Genomic DNA, 25,845 nt, shown 5'->3' with positions numbered 1-25,845 from the left:
CACATCTGTGCAGAGCGAGCTGTCACTGTGCGCTTAGCTGCAATAATGGCCACTCCGGACAGGCTTTTATGACTTACAAACGTGTAGTCCAAACTTACTTTAGGCTACGGTCTTCAGTCATCATGTCCACTGGAAACTCTCAAACTCAGCTCCAATCCATGAAAAAAAATAAAATAAAATTCACGGATACTGATTCAATTGTGAAATATTCTTCTTTTCCTCATAGGAGCCTGGATTACTAAAGGCTGGCAACTCCTAGGCGGAAATAAAATAGTGTCCTCCTGGTAGGCAAAAGCTACCGGACAGCCTTGTAATGCTAGTACCCTGCAGATCAACTCTATGTAGGTTAATGGCACATTTCATGTCTAACAGTACACACAATGTAATTGAAAGCTTCAGGGTAATTACATATATATATATATATATATATATATATATATATATATATATATATATATATATATATATATATATATATATATATATATATATATGTTGATGGGAGCTATATTCCTTCTAGCCTTTTGTACTGTTGAACAACAGAGAAGAGATTAATCTTGGCATGAACCTTCTCTGCTAGTTCAGGTTGTGAGGCAAGGCCTGATGAGCACAGGTGTATGATTAGCACAGCATAAGGCTAAGTTTGCACACTGCGTTTTTTTGACGCTGCGTTTTTGTGCGTTTTTGTCCGCTAAAAACGCACAAAAACGCACCCGCGTCGTCAAAAAACGCATGCATTTTTACCGCGATTTGGTGCATTTTTGGCTGCGTTTTTCTGCGTTTTTGATCTCTGCGTTTTGCTGCGTTTTTCCAATGCATTGCATGGGCAGAAAACGCAGAAAAACGCAGGAAAGAATTGACATGTCCATTTTTTTTTTCAAGCTCAAAAAAGCAGCTTAAAAAAACAGTTCTGTGCGGACAGCAAAATTGAAAACTTTCATGGGAAAGCAAAGTCATGCAGTTTTGAGGCCAAAAACGCACCCGAAAAACGCGCAAAAACACAGCGAAAAACGCACTGTGCGCACATAGCCTAAAAAGACAGCCAGAACTTCTTCTCAGTATGTGGGTGTTTGGGCTTGAAAGCTGAAGGAGACTTTGGGGAGAAGAAACCAAAGCTGTATGGACTGGGACTGGTGTTGTGCTGTTTACCAAACTGGACTCTTCCTTTTGTAACCCTGTCTGAAGTAAGACTGCTTTTATGTGTATATTCAGTGTGAATAAAACACTGGCCTTTTTGGACTAGAAACCCATGTATGCCTCTTTACTGCGTCCCTCCCAACGCCTGCCAGAGTTGAAACCCTATATTATATATATATATATATATATATATATATATATATATATATATATATATAAAATTCTGCCTCTCCGTTGCATAGATACTGGCATTCACAATATTTGGCACCAAGTTAATTTTTAAGTTCAAATGGGTGTTATCAAACAGTTTTCCCTGAGGTCATGTACTTCTTCTCCTATATGACATTGACCAATCATAGGCAGGCAGAAACAGTCAAGGGAGAGAAGGACACGCCCTCACCACAGTTCAGAGCAAGTTTCTTACTGTGAGACATGTAATGACAGACAGCCCTGATCTCACTGCAGACTAATTAGAATTACAGCAGATCAGAGTGTGATCACTGACACCTATCAGCTCTCAGCTCCAGACAGTCAGTGTGGGGGAGGGGCAGTGCAGCAGTGGTGACAGTGCTATGAGAGGAGAACTGATATTAGGGTTTGTTATGTGACACAGCTAAACTCAGCTGTGCTTCCTCTCCCCTCACAGATGAAAAAAATTAAAAAAATACAGATAGTGGACCAGCCTCCAAATACAAATATAAACCCAAGATCAGACTATCTAATACAGACTTACATCACACCTCCTAAACAAAAAACTGTTCTGAAACAGTCCTCTTAATTGAGTACAGACCCTAAACCATACCCACTAAACAAAAACAGATCACCCCCCCCAATAGAAATACAGAACCCAGACCAGACACTCGATAAAATCAAATCTAGATCAGGCCTCCTAAACAAATAAAGACTTCAAATCAGCTCCCCTAAATAACGACCCCCACACCATCCCTTCTGATCAAATGCAAACCTCAGACCATATCCTTTAAACATATACAGACAGCAGACTAGACCCCCTTAAAAAAATCAGACCTCCTAATTAAACATAGGTACAAGACCAGACCAGATTCCCTAAATAGATACAGACCCCAGTCAACCCCCTAGAAAAACCAGACCTTCTAAACAAATACAAATCCCAGACCAGCCCTCCCGAAAGAAATACAGACCCCAGTCCAATCACCTTAAAAAAATAGACCTTCTAAACAATTACAAGCCCCCAACCAGTCCTGCAGAGAAAAATACAGACCCCAGACCAACGCCCATAAAAAACAAACCTAACAAAATACAATCCCCCCGACTAGCCCTCCCGAAACAAATACAGACACCAGACCAAATACCAATCAAATACAGACCTAGACCGGATCACATAAACAAATACAGATCCCAGTCCAGCTGTCCTAAAGACAGACCCCAGACCAGACCCCCTAACCCAATATATACCCCAAACCAGATAAATTCTTTAAGTAATACAGACCAGACTCCTCACATAATTTCCAGTCCACACTCCTTTAATTGTCCCTCCCGAGCACAAATACAAAGCCCTGATGCCAACCTGACGTTGCTATAGCAGCTTGATAATGGAGGACCCCACCAAACAGCGGTCGAGTCTTATGCATCCTACATCATCCACACAGAGGCCACCATTGCACTTCTGTGTATGCACACTTTGATCTGTCCTGCTGAGGGCATTGCTAAGTATTGTTATATGCAGGCGCAGGGAAAGGTCAAATACCGCCCGCGCATGCGCACTACAATACCTTGATCTGCCCTCCGTAAGCATTTCAAAGTACGCATGTGCAGGAACGCAATGGAGACCTCGGTGTGGATGATGTAGGACGTGTCTTAGGGCGATGTCACATGCTACGATATATCGGGCGATATGTCGTCAGGGTCACGGCTTCCGGGACGCACATCCGGCATCGTTAGAGATATCGTAGCGTGTGACAGCTACGAACGACTGTGAACGAGCAAAAATACTCACTTTATCGTTGCTCGTTGACACGTCGTTCATTTTCATAAAGTCGTTCCTCCTTCTGCGCACCGGTTGTTCGTCATTCCCGAGGCAGCACACATCGCTCCGTGTGACACCCCGGGAACGACGAACACAGCTTACCTGCGTCCCGCCGGCAAAGCGAAAGGAAGGAGGTGGGCGGGATGTTTCGTCCCGCTCATCTCCGCCCCTTTGCTTCTATTGGGCGGCCGCTGTGTGACGTCGCTGTGACGTCGAACGTCCCTCCCCGTTCAGAAAAAGGATGTTCGCTGCCCACAGCGAGGTCGCTAGGGAGGTAAGTACGCGTGACGGGGGTTTAACGACTTTGTGTGACACGGGCAATGAATTGCCCGTGACGCACAAACGACGGGGGCGGGTGCGATTGCTCATGTGATCGCACGATAAATCAGTGCGTGTAACGCCGCCCTTACATACAGAACCGCAAAGGAGGACGGCGATTGTAAGAAGATAGGACGCCCATCAGACCCGACCGCCCCGCAGGTGAATATAATTAAAAAAGTTTTTTACGTTATACAGAGCGGCCTGGGCTCTTATATACAGTATTCTAAAATATTGTATATATGGGCTCACTGGTGGTGGCCGCAGTTTATAGGGGACAAATCTGTTGACGCGTCCCCTTTAAAATAAACCTGTAAAGTTTTAAGGGGTTCAGTTGCCATAAAGTAATTATTTATTTCCATACGCCAACAATGCAAAGTTTAGGCAAAAAGTGTTGTCAACAAGACATGACATTGCTCAATAAGTAAATTAAGGGGGCGCCAGGGGCACCAAGACCTTTGACCAAGCCAAGGGTTCACCGAAGCTCCATCATTGCCTATTTTGCCCCCTTTGCATGTTATCGCCTGAGCTTTCTGCACTGTCATCGACCGCTCTCCTCATCGCATGACCAGATGTAATATAAAAGCTCTTCTGCAGCACCTGCGGCTCATGGACCTTCCCTTCTTTATGGCAGGAGCATGAACCGTGCCGCCGGCGCCCCATAAAACCACAGTTGCGTCTCGTGTTGTTTTTCCACTCTGCACCTGTATCGTCTCTGCATTGTGTCTGACATTGGCTTCCAGACAAAAGTGAGAGACTCTTGCGCAGATGAAATGACCTATTCATAAAATAATCATGTGAGGCCGAGCAGATGTTTACTAGTGATATACCTCGCCGTGGTTCCAGCACACGCCTCAGGAGCCGGGACATAATGTATAAAACATCAGACAGATGCCTCCTTCTCTTCCAGGATGAGTTTTCGACGTATAGGAGGCGTGAGGCATCTTCCACGTAACCATGTTTTTTACATGTCTCATTCATAGGGTTACCTTATTTCACAGGATTACGATAGACTAGGATTAATGAGGTTGTTCAAGATTACAAAAATCCGGACTAATTTTTCAAAAAACAGTTTTTACCTAAAATTTGAAAAATGAACGTAATAGTAGGACATAGCCTAAAATAAACAAAACCCCTACACATTTGTTAAAATCCCTTGCCTCTGCAGCACTAATGCTCCTGTGGTCCACACCGGTCTTTGTTTACTTTGCTGCACTGCTGACATTTTGGTGGTCCTTGACGGCATTTGTTTAGTTTGCGGTCTCACTGACATGTCGCTGTTGTATGCCGGTGTTTGTTTTTTGGCATCGCTGAGGCTTCAGTGTTCCCCCTTGGTAGTTGTTTAGTTTGCAACATTGCTGAAATCTTGAAGATCCTTGCTGGTCTCTGTTTACTTTGCTGCTGTGTTGATACTACTGTAGTCCTCATCACTCTTTGCTTACCTTGGCACAGTGCTGATACTATGGTGGTCTTTGCCAGTATTTCTTTACTTTGGTACATTTCTGTTGCTATATTGATTGAATTTGTTTAGTTGACACTTTGATAGTCTTCACGCATGTGTTTCATTTGGTGCATCACTGATAGCTCGGAGGGTCCTCGCTGGTCTCTGTTTACTTTGCTGCAGTACTAATGCTACGGTGGGCCTCACCATTCATTGTGTATTTTACTGCAAAACTGATGCTATCGTGGGCCTCACCATTTATTGTTTACTTTGCCGCAGTACTGATGCTACAGTGGGCCTCACCATTCAGTATTTACTTTTCTGCAGTACTGATTTTATGGTGGGCCTCACCATTCAGTGTTTACGTTTCTGCAGGACTGATGTTACAGTGGGCATCACCATTCAGTGTTTACGTTTCTGCAGGACTGATGTTACAGTGGGCATCACCATTCATTGTTTACTTTGCTGCAGTAGTGATGCTATGTTGGGCCTTAAGGCCCAGTCACACACAACGACTTACCAGCGATCCCGAAAACGATGCGACCTGATAGGGATCGCTGGTAGGTTGCTGGTGAGATGTCACATAGTCAGACCTTACCAGCGATGCAGGAACGATACAGGTCGCAGTAGCGACCTGTATAACGATCTCAGCAGTCACTGTGATCCTGTCACACAGTGTCAAACACAGCGATGTGTCCTGCCCAGCAGGACATCACCTTTGAAGAAAATGGCCTGGACCATTCTGCAACGACTAGCGATCTCACAGCAGGGGCCTGATCGCTGGTAGGTGTCACACATAACGAGATCGCCAACGGGATCGCTACTGCGTCACAGAAACCGTGACTCAGCCGCGATCTCGCTAGCGATCTCGTTATGTGTGACGGTACCTTAACTATTCAGTGTTTACATTACTGCAGCACTGATGCTACGATGGGCCTCACCAATCATTGTTTACTTTGTTGCTGTACTGATGCTATGGTGGACCTCATTATTCATTGTTTACCTTCTTGCAGTACTGATACTACGATGGGCCTCACCATTCATTGTTTACTTTGCTGCAGTACTAATACTACAATGGGCCTCACCATTCATTGTTTACTTTGTTGCTGTACTGATACTACAATGGGCCTAACCATTCATTGTTTACTTTGTTGCTGTACTGATGCAATGATGGGCCTCACCATTCATTGTTTACTTTGTTGCTGTACTGATGCTATGGTGGACCTCACTATGCATTGTTTACTTTTCTGCAGTACTGATGCTATGGTGGGCCTCACCATTCATTGTTTACTTTGTTGCTGTACTGGTGCTATGGTTGGCCTCACCATTCATTGTTTACTTTGCTGCAGTATTGATGCTACGATGGGCCTCACCATTCATTGTTTGCTTTTCTGCAGTACTGATGCTATGGTGGGCCTCACCATTCATTGATACTTTGTTGCTGTACTGATGCTATGGTGGACCTCACCATTCATTGTTTACTTTTCTGCAGTACTGGTGCTATGGTGGGCCTCACCATTCATTGTTTACTTTGCTACAGTACTGATGCTACGGTTGGCCTCACCATTCATTGTTTACTTTGTTGCAGTACTGATGCTACGATGGAACTCACCATTCAATGTTTACTTTGTTGCTGTACTGATGCAATGATGGGCCTCACCATTCATTGTTTACTTTGTTGCTGTACTGATGCAATGATGGGCCTCACCATTCATTGTTTACTTTGTTGCAGTGTTGATGCTACGGTTGGCCTCACCATTCATTGTTTACTTTACTGCAATACTGTAGCTGTGGTGAGCCTCACCATTCAGTGTTTACATTGCTGAAGCATTGATGCTATGGTGGGCCTCACATTCATTGTTTACTTTGTTGCTGTACTGATGCTGTGGTGGGCCTCACTATTCATTGTTTACTTTGTTGCAGTACTGATGCTACGGTTGGCCTTACCATTCATTGTTTACTTTACTGCAATACTGTAGCTGTGGTGGGCCTCACTATTCATTGTTTACTTTGTTGCAGTACTGATGCTACGGTTGGCCTCACCATTCATTGTTTACTTTACTGCAATACTGTTGCTGTGGTGGGCCTCACCATTCATTGTTTACTTTGTTGCTGTACTGATGCAATGATGGGCCTTACCATTCATTGTTTACTTTGTTGCTGTACTGATGCAATGATGGGCCTCACCATTCATTGTTTACTTTGTTGCTGTACTGATGCAATGATGGGCCTCACCATTCATTGTTTACTTTGTTGCAGTACTGATGCTACGGAAGCCCTCATCATTCATTGTTTACTTTACTGCAATACTGTAGCTGTGGTGAGCCTCACCATTCAGTGTTTACATTGCTGAAGCATTGATGCTATGGTGGGCCTCACATTCATTGTTTACTTTGTTGCTGTACTGATGCTGTGGTGGGCCTCACCATTCATTGTTTACTTTGCTGAAATACTGATGCTATGGTGGGCCTCACCATTCATTGTTTACTTTGCTGCTGCATTGATGTCACGATGGACCTCACCATTCATTGTTTACTTTACTGCAGTACTGATGCTATTGTGGGCCTCACCATTCATGGTTTACTTTGCTGCAGTATTGATGCTATGGTGGGCCTTACCTTTCATTGTTTACTTTGCTGCAGTAATAATGCCATGGTGGTTCTTGCCCCTCTTTGTTTACTTTGCTGCATTGCTGACACTTCAGTGGTTTGTGATAGTATTTGCTTAGTTTGCTGCACTATTGATTCTTTGATGGTCTTCAAATATATTTTTTTAGTTTTATGGCATCACTGACATTGCAGAGGTCCTCGTTGGTCTTTGACTACTTTGCTGAATAGCAGATGCTACGGTGGTCCTTACCATATTTTACCATGCTTCAGCGCTGATGCCTTGGTTATCCTCGCCAGCCTTGGTTTATTTTGCTGCAGATGTATCATACCATACATCCACTTATTGACAGATGCCTGCCAGAATCTGTGCACGGCTGTCATGTATCCATGTACTTGTACTCACTATAGGACAAGTAAACGAACACCGGCTGAGGTCACTGGTGCACTACTGCAAAAGGAGAATTTATCAGTTCGATATGATTTATTTCTGTAACTTTACACCCTTTCCTACCATAAGACTATATTTTTTTTTAAACTACTGGAAAAAAACTTTAAATCTCCCATTATCTAATAGTAATGAGATGACTCTGCTGATTCTTCCCCAATCTATTCAACAAAGTAGACAAGTGAGTTTCAGAAAACAGGAAATGATAGCTTAATATGTGCAGTCTAGTAGCCAATGTAAGGCCCTGTGCACACTAGAAAAAGGGATTTTTCTCAAGAAATTTCTTGAGAGTCTGAAAGATTAGCGCACTTGCGATCAAAAAACGCACCAATAACGCACCGAAAAAATGCATGCATTTTTACTGCGGTTTTGTGCATTTTTGACGTGTTTTTGGTGCGTTTTTTCCGCAGGTTGGTCCCTGCGTTTTTTTTACCATTATATATGGCAAAAAACGCAGGTACCTGCAGAAAAGAAGTGACATGCACATTCTTTTTCTCAAGAAATTCTGCAGAAAGAATGTTCTTGAGAAAAAAAACGCAGTGTGCGCACAGCTATTTTTTTTTTCATAGACTTTGCTGGGGAATGTCTGCAGAAAGGTTACAATCATTTTCTCACGAAATTTCTGCAGTAAAAACGCAGTGTGCGCACACTGGGCCTAACTGTGAAAGTAGAATATTTTAAGAATTTTTTTTTATGAAAAAATACAATTCTCAATAAACAAAAAAAATATATAAAATGTTATATATATAAATATACAGTACCGACCAAAAGTTTGGACACACTTTCTCATCTCTAGAACAACTGTTAAGAGGAGACTTTGTGCAGCAGCCTTCATGGTAAAATAGCTGCTAGGAAACCACTGCTAAGGACAGGCAACAAGCAGAAGAGACTTGTTTGGGCTAAATAACACAAGGAATGGACATTAGACCAGTGGAAATCTGTGCTTTGGTCTGATGAGTCCAAATTTGAGATCTTTGGATCCAACCACCGTGTCTTTGTAGAAAAGGTGAACGGATGGACTCTACATGCCTGGTTCCCACCGTAAAGCATGGAGCAGGAGGTGTGATGGTGTGGGGGTACCTTGCTGGTGACACTTTGGGGATTTATTCAAAATTGAAGACATACTGAACCAGCATGGCTACCACAGCATCTTGCAGCGGCGTGCTATTCCATCCGGTTTGCGTTTAGTTGGACCATCATTTATTTTTCAACAGGACAATGACCTCAAACACACCTCCAGGCTATGTAAGGGCTATTTGACTAAGAAGGAGAGTGATGGGGGGCTACGCCAGATGACCTGGCCTCCACAGTCACCAGACCTGAACCCAATCGAGATGGTTTGGGGTGAGCTGGACCGCAGAGTGAAGGCAAAAGGGCCAATAAGTGCTAAGCACCTCTGGGAACTCCTTCAAGACGGTTGGAAAACCATTTCCGGTGACTACCTCTTGAAGCTCATCAAGAGAATGCCAAGAGTGTGCAAAGCAGTAATCAAAGCAAAAGGTGGCTACTTTGAAGAACCTAGAATATAAGACATATTTTCAGTTGTTTCACACTTTTTTAAGTATTTCATTCCACATGTTTTCATTCATAGCTTTGATGTCTTCAATGTGAATCTACAATTTTTAGAGTCATGAAAATAAAGAAAACTCTTTGAATGAGAAGGTGTGTCCAAACTTTTGGTCTGTACTGTATCTGGAAAGTTCCCTAACAAGAAATCAGAAAATTACTGCTTAATATACAGTTGGCGATATAAATATGAAAAAGGATTAATTTCTAGAATTTTTTTATGGCAAAAACACACTTTTAAATTAATAAAAAATAATAGAAGCCGCTTTTCTAAAATATATGTTTGGAGGCTCATTGGAGTTATCAGGAAAGTTTCCTAAGAATAAAAACTGCCAAAAAAAATATCATGTAAATGGAAAGGAAAATCACACAATTAAAAATGTTCTAGCTGTCTGACGAGGCGCAGACTGCCGAGAGCAGCCTGGTCGTGACGAGGTGTCTTACTATCCAACACCACAAGGTGGTGGTTGAATGAGGGGAAATAAGCTGCGTGTCTCTGATGTTCCTTCATATCTCCAGGACATAAAATGACGGTTAAACAGCTTAGCTTTGGAAAGAGTCCAAATTATGCTTTCAGATTCATTAACATAGAAGTAAATCTCACGGCCATAAATCTGCAGACTTGCTGTACTCATTTCTCGAGCTCTGGAACAGAAGTAGGCGCGCTGTGTTTCCTCGGCTGGTTAGGGCATTCTAAAACTAGATGTTTGGAGAAACGTTTGATCAGATGCAGCCTCACCTCAAAAATAAAGGCTGCGCTACAAAAGCTGGACAAGTGCCCAACTTTCAATGGTTGTCTCCAGGAGACATTTTTGGGTTGACAACATTCGGCAAATCAACCATATAAGGCACCGAAAACATTGAGAGGAGCGAAACCACATGCTTACAAACCTTATATAACATACGTTACAGTGGGTACGGACAGTATTCAGACCCCTTTACATTTTTCACTTTTTGTTTCATCGCAGCTATTTGGTAAATTCAAAAAAGTTCATATTTTTCTCATTCATGTACACTCTGCGCCCCATCCCCCATCTTGACAGAAAAAAAACAGAAATGTAGAAATTTTTGAAAATTTATTAAACAAGAAAAGCTGAAATATCACATGGTCATAAGTATTCAGACCCTTTGCTGAGTATTGAGTAGAAGCTCCTTTTGAGCTAGTACAGCCATGAGTCTTCTTGGGAATGATTCAACAAGTTTTTCACACCTAGATTTGGGGATACTCTGCCATTCTTCCTTGCAGATCCTCTCCAGTTCCGTCAGGTTGGATGGTAAACGTTGGTGGACGCCATTTTCAGGTCTCTCCAGATATGCTCAGTTGGGTTTAGGTCAGGGGTCTGGCTGGGCCGATCAAGATTGGTCACAGAGTTGTTCTGAAGCCACTCCTTTGTTATTTTAGCTGTGTGCTTAGGGTCATTGTCTTGTTGGAAGGTGAACCTTCTGCCAAGTCTGAGGTCCGGAGTACTCTGGAAGAGGTTTCTTCCAGGATATCTCTGTACTTGGCAGCATTCATCTTTCCTTCAATTACAACCAGTTGTCCTGTCCCTGCAGCTGAAAAACACCCCCATAGCATGATGCTGCCACCACCATGTTTCACTGTTGGGATTGTATTGGGCAGATGATGAGCAGTGCCTGGTTTTCTCCACACATTCTGCTCACAATTATCACCAAAAAGTTCTATCTTCGTCTCATCAGACCAGAGAATCTTATTTCTCATAGCCTGGGAGTCCTTCAAGTATTTTTTTTTGCAAACGCTATGCAGGCTTTCGTATGTCTTGCACTGAGAAGCGTCCGTCGGGCCACTCTGCCATAAAGGCCTGACTGGTGGAGGGCTGTAGTGAACTTTCTCCCATATCCCTACTGCATCTCTGTAGCTCAGCCACAGTGATCTTAGAGTTATTCTTTACCTCTCTCACCAAGGCTCTTCTCCCACGATTGCTCAGTTTGGCTGGATGGCCAGGTCTAGGAAGAGATCTGGTGGTCACAAATGTCTTCCACTTAAGGATTATGGAGACCAGTGTGCTTTTAGCAACCTTGAGTACTGTAGAAATTCTTTTGTAACCTTGGCCAGATCTGTGCCTTGCCACAATTCTGTCTCTGAGCTCCTTGGGCAGTTCCTTTGTCTTCATGATTCTGACATGCGCTGTAAAGTCTTATATAGACAGTGTGTGCCTTTCCAAATCAAGTCCTATCAGTTTAATTAAACACAATTGGACTCCAATGAAGGAGCAGAACCATCTCAAGGAAGATCACAAGGAAATAGACTGTATGTGACTTAAATATAAGTGTCTGAGCAAAGGGTCTGAATACTTATGACCATGTGATATTTCAGTTTTTTGTGTTTAATAATTTTGCAAATATTTCTACATTTCTGGTTTTTTTCTGCCAAGATGGGGGATGGGGTGCAGAGTGTACATTAATGAGAAAAAAATGAACTTTTTTTGAATTTACCAAATGGCTGCAATGAAACAAAGAGTGAAAAATTTAAAGGGGTCTGAATACTTTCCTTACCCCCTGTAGCTTACAAAATGCACACTTAATCTCCATCTATTTCCATCCATGTCAAAAAAAATTAGAATCCACCACAAAATTTGGTCAAAATCTGTATCTAAGTTCCTTGCTTGCCAACTTTTTGAATTGTTCTTGCAGGAGATTCCAGAGTGCGGTGCACTAAACTTTTTTGCATGAAGATTCCACTTTTCTTAGGCCCTATCATGCAACTGGGAATCATCTCCTGTGAACTCATTGCAAGTTCTCAGTTCTAAATTGGTACAGTCTATTAAGAGTAACACATCATGCCCTACAAATGCCTGTCACGAGAGTAACTCGATGGAGAGTGGTCCCTCCGATTACTGGTGTCAGGAGATCACAGCGCAGGGCTTCATACACGTTTGATAGGCTACTACTGCTGGCTGTGCAGATTCTCCTCTATCCAACACTGCTAGGGTTAAATAGATCCTCTGGTTTCTGAAATTCTGAATGAACGGAATGGGCAGCTGTTCTCTATTGCTAATCACCTCTATAAAGACCTCTCTCCTAGTCCAGGTAAATCCCTGGTGATAGTTTCTGCTTTACTTGCCTTTAGAGGGAACCTGTGAGTTGTAGACCAGGAAGCCATTCAAAGAACATTTGCTGTGTGAAAGTTGTGTTGTTTTCCCTTCCTTAGTAATTTTTGTTTTTTCCCCTCTGGTCCGTCCCTCATTCTTACCGCTTGTTGTTTGGAGTGCTTTGTATGATTGCTGTTTATTTTACATCTGTCTGTCTAATCCTCTTTGTTTCTTTAATCTAGAACGAGACTAGCGTTCCTGCTGCCCTGTGCACTATACAGGGCTGAGTCCAGGGAAAGACAGAGACAGCCATGTGATCGTCGACGGGGTGAAAGAACCCGTATAGGTATGTTACGGAGTGCCGGGATTAGCCTCAGTTGAGTTTAGGAGGTGACTCTGCTCCCCTTTCCCTAGTGCCAGGGTATCGTGTACCCTGTGTGTTGGGGTGCTCGCCAGGGATTCCCGTGTATCTGGCAGAACCTCGGTAGTTACAGCGTGATAATGCCACTTTCCTTCCCCCTCAGTATACCTCATACTGAAGGAGTCCAGGGTCACAGCAATGAAAAAAAGGTCAGGAGAGAGTTTCTTTTCGAGAGCCTTTTCTAGTTCTTGGGAGATTTGTCAAGTTTTCCAGACGTCTGGTGAGCCATCCCTTCTTATGAGTTTCTATCTCTAGGACCCATTCCCCTTTACTATTGCAGCCTTTCCAGTATTCTGAGGACAGACGGACCTTACTGACTGCTCCACACATAGACACACTTTCGACCCAAACCTACAAATGCTGCCGCACAGCCCCTCGACCACCAAAACCTCTTCCCTAGTCAGATACAGCCCAATATGAAAATCACCCCCGGCCCCTACTTCCTAACACTTTCTTTTTGATGACACAGTTCCTGGTGTCACCAGCCTACACAAGTGATGGGAATCGGGATGATGTTCACACAATGGGCAAACTTTCCAACTCTCTCGGGAAGGCTCAGGAACCTTCTCAAAAACAGGGTTGACCTACTTGACTCCTGGAAAAGTTGGCAAATCTCATGTGTACCACAGAAGACTCCCAGAAACCAGTGTGTACTCAACGGTTTTTTTAGGTTGAGTCCGAAAGGAATATTTATAGGGAGGAAATGAGCTGCCTAATGGGATAGTTATAGAAATTAAAAAAGCAATGGTATAAAAAGTCCTTAATATGTACAATTTAAAGAGAATGAGGGTATCTTGGATGAATAATCCGAAGCAAATCCCCAACATCTTCTCTCTTCCGCAGTCCCCTAGTTTGACAGATCTTTCCCTATGTGTGTCTAAAGAGAGGTACCTGTCAGTCAAGGAAATCAGAGAGGGAAGAAACCATCATGAACTTGCCTTGAACTACATATCTAAGATGTTTACTCTCCGGCTCATTTTTCAAAGAATGTTTCTTTCCTGAAATGCCGCAGTGTTTGAAGGTATGACACAACGCCATAACGCAGGCAGTGTTTGAGTCATAGTTCGAATCTGCTGTCAGGATCCCTTTAAATGAAGATATGTTATATTAGGATAACAAAATAAACAGAAAAATGCTGCAGGGTTGAGCCATGTTTAATCAAGGGGAATTAAATATTAATAAAGGTTGATGCTTTTTAAACATACCCATTGGATCTTTAGCTGGGGCTAGAACACACCAGGATTATATCAACAGATATATGAATCGAGGGGCAATGAACTAAATGTGCACTCATATAATTGGAAACTTCTATTGTCATGCACGGACTTGGGGAAAGTCTGGCATGAGGCAAGACATACAACAAACTGGGGGTTCACCACAACAAAAAAGGGGTAGACCGGGGACACTTAAAAAATGGTGGGCCCTGGTGCTAGTGAAGAGGAAGACGGGACACCTCCTACACTTATCTACAGCTGCACCCTGCACTCCTAGCCAGTCCCTATACAGGTTCCACACCTGTCGCTGAGCAGGATACCTGTAACCCTGAGAGACCTGGAAATAACCCTAGCTAGTGAGTTGGCTGGTGAGGATCACTAGTCCCACCGCTGCACTAATACAACATGAAGGTAAGGTACGACAGACAGGGAAACAACAAAGGATAAAACCGAGCTTTACAGCTGCAGTCAGGCACCAGGACTACAGCCTACACCGCTTCACAGCAACAAGAGCCCCAGCAGCTCCTTCCACCATGAGGCCTAGCTACAGAATGGATTCAGCATAACGGGTGCCCTGTACTGGGAGATGTGACCATATATAGGGGAAAGGAGTGGTCGCCAACCGGAAGCACCTGAGGCCAGGAATCAGAAGCTGCTGGAAAGCAAAACTGCCATTAACCCTTTCAGTACCAACGGAAAGGGAATACAATTAATGTGAGGAATCTCAGATGGCAAAAAGAGAATTTGACACAGATCATGTCACAAGTCTCTAATAACAGTGAGACAGCCATGACATCTACACCAGCTCGGATGAGATAAGAGCTTCTTTTATATTGCCAGGATGTTCCATCACTTGATGGCATCTCAGTCATGCAAAAACATGGTGAAAGGGGTATATGAATGACCAGTAGAGGTGTAGACAGCAAACTTCCCATCCTTCATATGCTGATTTTAAGGCTGATTTAGATAACTATAAAATAGATAGACCACTGGGATCATCACTGATCATTGCTCCATTCACTATCTATAGGACTGATGGAGAGAGCTTCGGGACAATATTTAGGTTTCTTCATCAGTCCTGTAAACTATAATTAGAGCTGGAGTAACCGGGCATCTTTCCATTAAAATGTAGGTGAAAAAAGAACCGTCAGGGATCAGACAATTATCACCATATCCTATGGAAAGGTAATAAGTTGTGATTGTAGAATAACTCCTTTAAAAAGGAACATTTTAGCCGAAAACCACCATGGTGAACATACTATTTAATGTGGTGTCCAATGGTGCCAAGGTACCTGACCATTTCTAGCCAAACCTCTCCTGGCCTATATTGTCCATTTTGTCAATACAAGTCACCACAATTTATAGGAAATTTATCTAAAACCATTGATTTTCTGTGTGTATTGAAATTTTAACCGGTATTTCAATATCCTGAAGCTTAGATAGAAAATTCAACAGATAGTTGATTCCTAAGGGAGCCCATATATCTTAGTGCCCATACATCTCAGTTGTCGTTAGATAGATGACCTCTTCTCCAGACACACATGTATTTGCTCACTATTAAAGAAGGAACTATGCGGCCTCCAGATTTGGTCTGGTGGTGACTAATCTTCCCAGAAGAACCTTTACGGGTTCCACTGGTCCTGTTGAAATAGTCTGGTTTAGCTGACTTTTTTCCACTGTTTTTCGGAGAAATTACCAAATCTCCAGTCCTTACAAATGTCGTTAGTATGTTTCGTCCTTTGACTGTTGTCGAGCCACTAATGAAATCTATCGTACTTAGCTAAGTGATACTTTGGGGCACAAGGGTTTGCGTAAACTAACAGTTTGTAAAGAGCTTGAGTTTTCTTTGACTTTCGATAGGTCTAGCTTAAAGATCTTTTACCCAAAAAAAAGTTGACCTGGACGTATGACCAAGTCTAACAAACCAACATAATAACAGAACATACTGTAGAGAGATTGAAAATTAATAACATTATACCAAAATTACCTGTTGCCTCAACCATTCCTTCCAAGATGACCACGATCTCTAGATCTTCTTTTGGTAACTGAGCTTTTGAAATATCCCAAAATGGGCTGTGCGGATTGATTTCATGGCTTATAATTAATGGAGAAACCAAAAACAGACGATCATCTCCGGTGTCGTAGCCGACGTTCATGTCGGTCTGGTTCAGTGGTATGAACTCCCCTTCCTTCGTCTGTTTGGATTTGATCAATTTCGCTCTTATTGATGCCTCGACAATGTGTGAGTTCCTAAGATCCCCCACCCGAAACATCAGACACAGTTTTCCATCCCTCATGGAGATGACGGCATTAGTTGAAAAGACCAAAGTCTCAGCCCTCTTTTTAGGTTGGGATATTTTTACAAACATGCAGCCAACCATAAAAGCATTGACGATTGAACCTAAAACAGACTGTACTAGTAGAAGTATGATACCTTCTGGACACTTGTCTGTGATGACCCTATAACCATAGCCAATAGTTGTCTCTGTCTCTATTGAGAATAAAAAAGCTGAAACAAACCCATTAAGATTATCCACACAAGGATTCCAGTCTTTGTCTTGTAAATGCTCCAGATCTCCTCGAATGTATGCTATAAGCCACCATATCATTCCAAAAAACAACCATGTTATTGTGTAAACCATAACAAATATCAACAGGTTGAACCTCCATTTTAGATCCACCAAAGTGGTAAAGATGTCACTCAGATAGCGGTAAGTTTCTCGGACATTCCCATGGTGAACGTTGCACTTTCCATCCTTGCGTACATATCTCTGGATCTTCCGTTTTGTGCATTTTTGCTTGAAGTCCTCTCTGATGTGTTTCGGGAGCTTTGGTTGCCGTATCGAGATAGGACTCTCCACGTCTTGCTCCATCAGGACTTATCTGATGCTGGGATGCTGACAACATGAAAAAGAAAAAACAAAAGTATTACAACTTTAAGGAGATTTCTGTATGAGAAATGTACTGTGGGGGCATCACACAGTGTGTGAGGGAATGTACTGTGGGGGCATTATACTGTGTGTGGGGAATGTACTGTGTGGACATCATACTGTATGTGGGGAATGTACTGTGGGGGCATTATACTGTGTGTGGGGGAATGTACTGTGTGGACATCATACTGTATGTGGGGAATGTACTGTGGGGACATCACACTGTGTGGGAGAATGTGCTGTGAGGACATCATATTGTGTGTGGGGGATACATACTGGGTATCATACTGTGTGTGGGGGGAACGTACTGTAGTGACATCATACTGTGTGTGGGGAAATGTACCATGGGGACATCATACTGTGTGTGGGGGAATGTACTGTGTGGACATCATACTGTGTGTGGGGGAATGTGCTGTGGGGACATCATACTGTGTGTGGGGGAACGTACTGTGGGGACATCATACTGTGTGTGGGGGAATGTACTGTGGGGACATTATAGTGCCATTTATATGGTACAATCCTGATTAGGGTTCTAGAGCACATCATTCCCCACCCATGAAAAGATTGCAGGAATTTGATGGATTGCCAAAGCAGCAGGAGACCTACTGACGGACGCTCGTGATGCCATCTTGGTACTCCTGTGAAGCTCTGCCAGAAGCTGGTCTTCTATGAGATGTGAGTTTTATTGTATACTGTAATACTGAGTAGTGCAGTGTAACTATTAATTGTATGTGTAAAACTTTAAAAAAAAAATTGAATCACCCTCCATTTTCCTCAGGTAAAAATTATGGAAATTAAAAAATAACTAAAAAAAACACATTTGGTAGAGCAACATTTGGAAGAATCTCTAAAAATCTCATCTATCAAAACATAATTTTTCTTTACCCCATCAGATAAATGTCATAAAGAAAAAAACAAAACAAAATGACAATATTGTTTTCCGGTTGCCCCGTTTCCTCCAAAAAATGCAATAAAAAACAATCAAAACATCACATAAAAAACTACTGCTCGGCACGCAAAGAACAAACCCTCTGTTGGCAGAAAAATAAAAAGTTATAGGTAACAAAAAATGGTGGCACAATTTATTATTTTTACCAAAAAGTACATTTTATTAACAGTATTAAAATAAAAAAACTATACACATTCGACCTCGCCTTAGTTTTCTGACTTGGGAAGTTATGTATTATTTTTACTGCATGATGAACAAGCTGAAAACAAAAGCTCAAAACAATGTAGGAATTGGTTTTTTTTTTCACTATTTCACCGCACTTGAATTTTTCCCCCATTTTTCAGTACAAAATCTGGTAAACATCATCCCATCCTGCAAAAAAACAAATACTCATCTACATCAGAGGAAAAATACAAACGTTAAGCCTTCTGTATGAAGTGGAGGAAAAAATTAAAAGGAACAAAAACAAAAATTAGCCGCATCCCTCCTCCTTAAGGGACCTTTTATTTATTTACTAGCTGTAGTACACGTGCGTTGCCCAGGATAGTAACTGTCTCTCATCGAGTTTCTGTCTGTCTGTCTCTGTCTGTCTGTATCAGTCTCTCTGTCTGTCTCTGTGTCAGTCTCTCTGTCTGTCTGTCTCTCTCTATCTCTGTGTCTGTCTGTGTTTGTCAGTCTCTTCCCCCATCTGTCTCGTTCCAGGTCTGTCTCGTTCCAGGTCTGTCTCTATCCACATCTGTCTCTTTCCACGTCTGTCTCTTTCCACGTCTGTCTCTTTCTCCGTCCGCCTCTTTCTCCGTCTGTCTCTTTCCCCGTCTGTCTCTTTCCCTGTCTGTCTCTTTCCCCGTCTGTCTCGTTCCACGTCTGTCTCATTCCAGGTCTGTCTCGTTCCCCTCGTTCTTTCCTTGTCTCTTTACTTTTCTCTGTCTCTTTCCTTGTCTCTTTACTTGTCTGTCTCTTTACTTGTCTCTGTCTTTCTCCCTGTCTAGTTACTTGTCTCTGTCTCTTTCCTTGTCTCTGTCTCTTTCCCCGTTTGTCTCTTTCCCCGTCTGTCTCTGTGTTTTTCCTTGTCTCTGTCTCTTTCCCTGTCTGTTTCTGTCTCTTTCCCTGTCTCTTTACTTGTCTCTGTCTCTTTTCCTGTGTCTTTCCTTGTCTCTGTCTCTTGCCCTGTCTGGCTGCCTCTTTCCCTGTCTGGCTCTGTCTGTTTCCCTGTCTGTCTCTGTCTGCCTGTCTGTGTCTGTCTGCCTCTGTCTGTCTCTTTCACTGTCTGTCTCTCTCTCTGACTAAATCCGTCTCTCCACCGACATCTTATTACCTCACACATAAGCTTCTTATACTAACAATTTATTTTGTTCCTATAGCAACCAATCACAGCTCCTAATAATAAGCTAATAGCTCGCAGCTCCATTGACTTTAATGAAGGCAGGTTTTTTGGAGAGTAACTGTAAAGAGCGGGGTTAAATTTTTCCGTCCAAACATAGTCTATGACGTTCCCTGAGTCACATGAGGTGTCTGTGCAAAATTTCGTGATTGTAAATGCGATGGTGCAGATTTCTTTAACGGACATACACACACACACACACACACACACACACACACACACACACACACACACACACACACACACACATACACTCAGCTTTATATATTAGATTTATTTATTAAATAAATTTGGGACTGCATAATATCTTTGCAATTGGATTCTATTGAAAACTTTGTCCCACCACCTTTTCCAGGCTGCTTCCCCGCCTTTGATGTGGTCCATGGTGAAACATAAGCTGGGAATAAAGCTAGATAAAAGCATTACAAGCTCCATATCAATCTATCATAGTGAGCTGATGAATTCTGACAAATTTCTGATGGATTCTAATGGATTCTCAGCTAACTAATTCTGCAGGCAGCAATAGATAGAAGAACACAGAGGATATGGCAGACAAACAATGCAAAATTTTTAATCAAACCCAATTGCAAAAATTATATTCAACCCCAAATCAATGTTTTTAAGTAAGAAAAAAAAAATGTCCAAAACGTGGACAACCCATATACGAGGCTATAGAACGTGGCATCTATGTAGAAATTCAGTGAGTCCATATAATATACATTTCATATCATGTAGAACAATACTCGGTAATGGAGGCCAGTCTTTATTTGCTTCCTCTCTGCTTTACACGGTCTATGGTTTTGATTAAACATAACTCTAGATCTCTTCCTTTCCATGCTCAAGGGCAGAGGCGATGGGAAATGTACATGTAACCGCATTGCCACTTTAAATTGGGTCACATTGGGGAAATGTATATAGCGCTGACATAACGCAGCCAAACACTATACATTTTTCATAAGCAGTTTGGCCAGTGAGCTGGTCTCAAAACAACATGAGTTTTTACAGGTTTTTTTTTTTCAATGTAGTGGAGCTGAGTTACTCTGCACAGCTACCTTTACATAGGACTGCAGGAAAATCTACTAGGGGGTCATCATAATCAATTAATACTTTGCCACATTTGTATACAGGCAACTATAGTAAACCATAGACATCCATAAATTACGTTATGTGTAATAATGAGAGGTGACACAGGGAAAAAGTATTGAACACATACAGAAAGAGAGGTGCAAAAAGCCATGGAAAGTCATCACATTAGCTGATATCTGTCAGTAATTAGAAAGAAATATAACACTTAGTGACAAATATCAACTGGTTCAACTGATGGCCTATAAAAAGGGATCTCTTTACCAAGTTGCCACACAAGAAACATCTCATGAAGGGTAAAACCAGTGAGCTGTCTCAAGACATTCACAACCTTATTGTTGCAAAATAAACTGATGGCATTGTTTACAGAGGAATTTCAAAACTACTCAAAGTTCCAGTGAGCGCTGATGGGGCTATAATTCAGAAGGGGACAGATAATAATTTCACCATAAACCGACCACAACCAGATGCTCCCTACAACTTTTCATGCAGAGGAGTGAAAATAATTATCAGAAGAGTTGTCAAAGAGCCAAGAACCACCTGTGGAGAGCTACAAAAAGACCTGGAATGAACACATGCAGAAAGAGAGGTGCAAAAAGCCATGGGAAGTCATCACAATAGCTGATATCTGTCTTTAATTAGAAAGAAATCATGCCACTTAGTGACAAATAATATCAACTGGTTCAACTGATGGCCTATAAAAAGGGATCTCTTTACCAAGTTGCCACACAAGAAACATCTCATGATGGGTAAAACCAGTGAGCAGTCTCAAAACATTCACAACCTTATTTTTACAAAACAAACTGATGGCATTGGTTACAGAGGAATTTCAAAACTACTCAAAGTTCCAGTGAGCGCTGATGGGGCCATAATTCAGAAGGGGACAGATAATAATTTCACCATAAACCGACCACAACCAGATGCTCCCTACAACATTTAATGCTGAGGAGTGAAAATAATTATCAGAAGAGTTGTCAAAGAGCCAAGAACTACCTGTAGAGAGCTTCAGAAAGACCTGCAATCAGCAGGTACATTTCGTTTGTATGCACGGTCACCACGCAAGACCCATTGCTGAACGCAAAAGCAGGTTCAAGAGAGTTAAAATTTGCTCAACAACATATAGAGAAGCCTGTGAAATACTGGGAGAATATAGTCTGGTCTGACGTCAAAGGGACACTGAAGAGAAGGGGAGGAGAAAGCTTGTACTCGTATAATGAGGAATGGAAGCAATTTGGAGATGGGAACATCATGGTGTGAGGCAGAGTTTTCTGATTTTCTGTATAGGGCACTGAGAAACGTCATATAATAGAAGGAAAGATGAATGGACAAATGCATCAAGACATTCTGGATAAAAATCTGCCGCCATCTACCAGACTGATGAAGATGAAACGAGGGAGGACATTTCAGGAAGACAAGGATGCCAAACACACAGCCAAGGAAAGTCTCACTTGGGTTCAGAGGAAGAAAATAAATCTGCTAGTGTTTCGCCCGGGGACCAGGGGTACTCAGATCCGGGCCACAGAGTCACTTCTGTGGGTATCACGATGGCGTGACCCGGTCTGTGATCCCAGGCTCCACAGTAAAAGGGGTTTTGTTAGGGGAGATTGTCCGTGACGCCACCCACGGTTGTGGTGATGGTGGAACACCACCGCTGCTCTGGAAGGGGATCCCGGGAGCGATGACAGGGAGCAGCGTAGTTGTTATGTCCCCTCCGTGGGTAGGGGGGTTGGTTGTCCCGGGGCCCGATGATGGGGTAAGCAGGGGGCGGCAGGGCGCAGTGCTGCAGTGCAGTGCCCGAGGGCACGAGTGTACTCACAATAAAGTCACACGGAGTCACTGGTGAACTAAGAATTGCCGGTGTCCGCAGCCTTCGGTACGGGGGTGTTTGTATCCCACACACGGTGCAGCAGCCCTGGTTGTTCTTTCCCTGCAGCAAGTGTCTTTCTCTCCACTCTCTTCCACTGCTCCTCAGCCGGGAACGGGGAATCACTCCCCTGTAGTGATCCGGGTACCCAGGTACCGAGGGGCCACCGCCCGGCTCCGGCTACCTGTTCTGGCCCCTTCCTCACTACGGCCTGTCCCGGCCCTCTCAGAGCACACTTCACTCCCAGCCGGGAGCTAACTCCTCCAGACTTCCGTCCTGTCTGCCTCCACACACTGTCTGCTCCAGCCCCTCCCCTCTCCTCTGCTTTTCCCTTGCACTGGGGCTGTGCTTCTCTGGCTGCACCGGTGTGAGATCAGATTACCAAGGAGGATTAACTCTTTATGTGACAACCTGGCTGTGCCAGGGCGTCACACACCCCCTTGGTAAAACACGGCCCGTCCTCGGGCCGGCTAGGCACCGACATTTTATTAAACTGAAAAAAAATAAAACATTTCAAACATTTTCAATCCTCCCAAAACGGGATGCACATCACTTTAACATTGCAGTAACAGTCCAACACTTTTAATAATAACAGGGTAACGGTTCCTTTAGTCACCCACCCAAACAACCTAGCCTTGGTGCTGCCCCTAAAACCCAGGCAGCACCCCTTGACCCCAGTCCAGAAACGGCTCCCGATTGGTCAACGGGACCGGTACTTCGCTGCCGTTGCGGCCGGGCGGACTGCCGGAGCCGTCGTCATCTCCATCGCGGCCGGGCGGACTGCCGGGGCCGGTGGCAGGGTGGTGACAAAGGTGAGGCCTGGGGACCCCAGGTCTGGGTCCTCCCCAACAGGCGCTGCGGGCTCCGCTACCGGTAACAGGGGTAACGGCTCGGTGCATCGCTGCGGCGGCCTCTTCCAGGAACCAAATGCTGGCAGAGTCCTGGCGTCCCTGCTTCCACAGTCCTTGTCACATAAGCTGCGGTTCCTTTCTACTGCTCCCCCTTGGTACTCGGGAGCAGTCCTTCCAGCAACTTTTAAACTTTCTCTTTCGCTTCCGGTCCTCCGGAGCTTCACTTCCGCCCGCGTTCTCGGGGGGGCGGAGCCTCTTTTTCGCGCCCAACGCTTGGGGAAGAAGGTGCTGGGCAGGAGATTTTCGCGCCAAAATGGCGGCAAAGATGGCGACTTTAAGATTTTTGCAGCGGATCACCGCTGATAGTCCAGAATAAGGCGCACTTCCTCCAGATAACTGGATGGGTTCGATCCTGTTCGTGACGCCAAATGTTTCGCCCGGGGACCAGGAGTACTCAGATCCGGGCCACAGAGTCACTTCTGTGGGTATCACGATGGCGTGACCCGGTCTGTGATCCCAGGCTCCACAGTAAAAGGGGTTTTGTTAGGGGAGATTGTCCGTGACGCCACCCACGGTTGTGGTGATGGTGGAACACCACCGCTGCTCTGGAAGGGGATCCCGGGAGCGATGACAGGGAGCAGCGTAGTTGTTATGTCCCCTCCGTGGGTAGGGGGGTTGGTTGTCCCGGGGCCCGATGATGGGGTAAGCAGGGGGCGGCAGGGCGCAGTGCTGCAGTGCAGTGCCCGAGGGCACGAGTGTACTCACAATAAAGTCACACGGAGTCACTGGTGAACTAAGAATTGCCGGTGTCCGCAGCCTTCGGTACGGGGGTGTTTGTATCCCACACACGGTGCAGCAGCCCTGGTTGTTCTTTCCCTGCAGCAAGTGTCTTTCTCTCCACTCTCTTCCACTGCTCCTCAGCCGGGAACGGGGAATCACTCCCCTGTAGTGATCCGGGTACCCAGGTACCGAGGGGCCACCGCCCGGCTCCGGCTACCTGTTCTGGCCCCTTCCTCACTACGGCCTGTCCCGGCCCTCTCAGAGCACACTTCACTCCCAGCCGGGAGCTAACTCCTCCAGACTTCCATCCTGTCTGCCTCCACACACTGTCTGCTCCAGCCCCTCCCCTCTCCTCTGCTTTTCCCTTGCACTGGGGCTGTGCTTCTCTGGCTGCACCGGTGTGAGATCAGATTACCAAGGAGGATTAACTCTTTATGTGACAACCTGGCTGTGCCAGGGCGTCACACTAGAATGGCCGAGCCGATCACCAGAGCTGAATCCAATAGAAAATGTATGGAAGGAACTAAAGCTCAGAGATCAAAGAAGAAGCCGGGACCTGCATAATGTGAAGAGTGTTTGTGTGGATGAATGGGCCGAAATCACACCTGAGCAAAGCAGGAGACCAATTTCTTTATACAGGAGGTGTCATGAAACTTCATCACCAACAAAGACTTTTGTATTAAGTAATACATAAATTTCAGTAACGTGTTCAATACTTTTTCCCTGTGTCTTCTTTCTCATTATTACACATCACTAAATGTATGGACATCTATGGTTTGATTAATTTGCCTTTGTGGATTGGATGGGATATTACCCATATCTGGTGTAAAATTCATATAAATATCACCTGTAGAAATATATTTATTTAAAAAGTTGGTGACGTGCTCAATACTTATATCTCCTGTTGTAAGTCTCCTGCCCCATGTCTTATACTCACCTGCAGCCGTCTTCATCTATTTCCAGTGTTGCTCATGTTGGTCTCCGGAGATTTGTGACCTGCAGCAGCTCATGTGCTTTATGGAGCACACCGGAGGTCATAAATCAAAGTAAGTTCTGACTCTCATAGACTTGCAATGAGCGCTTGTGTCGTACAGTCATGGCTGAAAGTGTTGGCACCCTTGAAATTGTTCAAGAAAATGTTGTATTTCTCCTATTTTGTTTTGTTATTGTGACGCCCCTGGACTATAAGGTCATCACAGGGTACTGCACAAGCTGCCCTTCCGTGCAGTATTCCGCCTCCCTCTTGGTTCTGGGTCCCTAACTAAATGGTGTTGCCTCCAACAGCAAATCAATTCCTAGATACACCCTGCACCACACCCACCAGACACACCAGACACACCAGTGGATGGCTTCAGTGGAATAGAGTCGCCCACTTGGGGGTGTCAGGGAGGGGAGGTGAGGAGTGTAGTCAGTAGTAGAAAGAAGTAGTCAGGAAGAGAGAGTGAGAGGAGGTTGGGAGCTGTGGCTCCTGGAAAAGCTGTCTAGGTTGCATATGGTGGTCTGGGCCTAGAAGAGTCGGACCCCCGGTCGCAGGGGATTGTGGCAAGGGGCCTGGATCTGTCGAGGTGGACAGCCGGCAGCAAATCACTATCACCGGTCCGGGACCGAAGGCACGATGGGGTACACGTACCCTAGGTTGGGGAGTAGCTTCAGGCAACCTGACAATTCAACTGAGGAGAACAGAGTCTTTATGATTCATTCCCACCCACTCCAGAATCGGGGCATTAACGCAACAGGGGGTTGGGACTTTCCAAAGTAAAACGGTCCAGAAAATCCCAAGCGTGAGCCCTGAAAGCAAGCT

At 44.1% G+C, this 25,845-nt stretch overlaps 1 protein-coding gene across 3 annotated transcripts in view; it reads right to left on the bottom strand.

Moving 5' to 3' along the window:
* Positions 1-25,845, bottom strand: part of KCNJ6 (potassium inwardly rectifying channel subfamily J member 6) — a 307,706-nt gene that overhangs the window by 34,316 nt on the left and 247,545 nt on the right. For all 3 annotated transcript variants that reach the window (XM_075334985.1, XM_075334986.1, XM_075334987.1), the window contains exon 2: positions 16,194-17,103. In XM_075334985.1, the coding sequence (XP_075191100.1) occupies positions 16,194-17,079 (886 nt within the window). In that variant the 5' untranslated portion in view covers positions 17,080-17,103. The remainder of the gene's footprint in view (positions 1-16,193; positions 17,104-25,845) is intronic.

This window comes from Anomaloglossus baeobatrachus, chromosome 2 (assembly GCF_048569485.1).
Source record: "Anomaloglossus baeobatrachus isolate aAnoBae1 chromosome 2, aAnoBae1.hap1, whole genome shotgun sequence".
Taxonomy (NCBI): Eukaryota; Metazoa; Chordata; class Amphibia; order Anura; family Aromobatidae; genus Anomaloglossus; species Anomaloglossus baeobatrachus.
The sequence above is the reverse complement of the archived record's forward strand: the minus strand, read 5'-3'. Positions and strand labels throughout refer to the sequence as shown.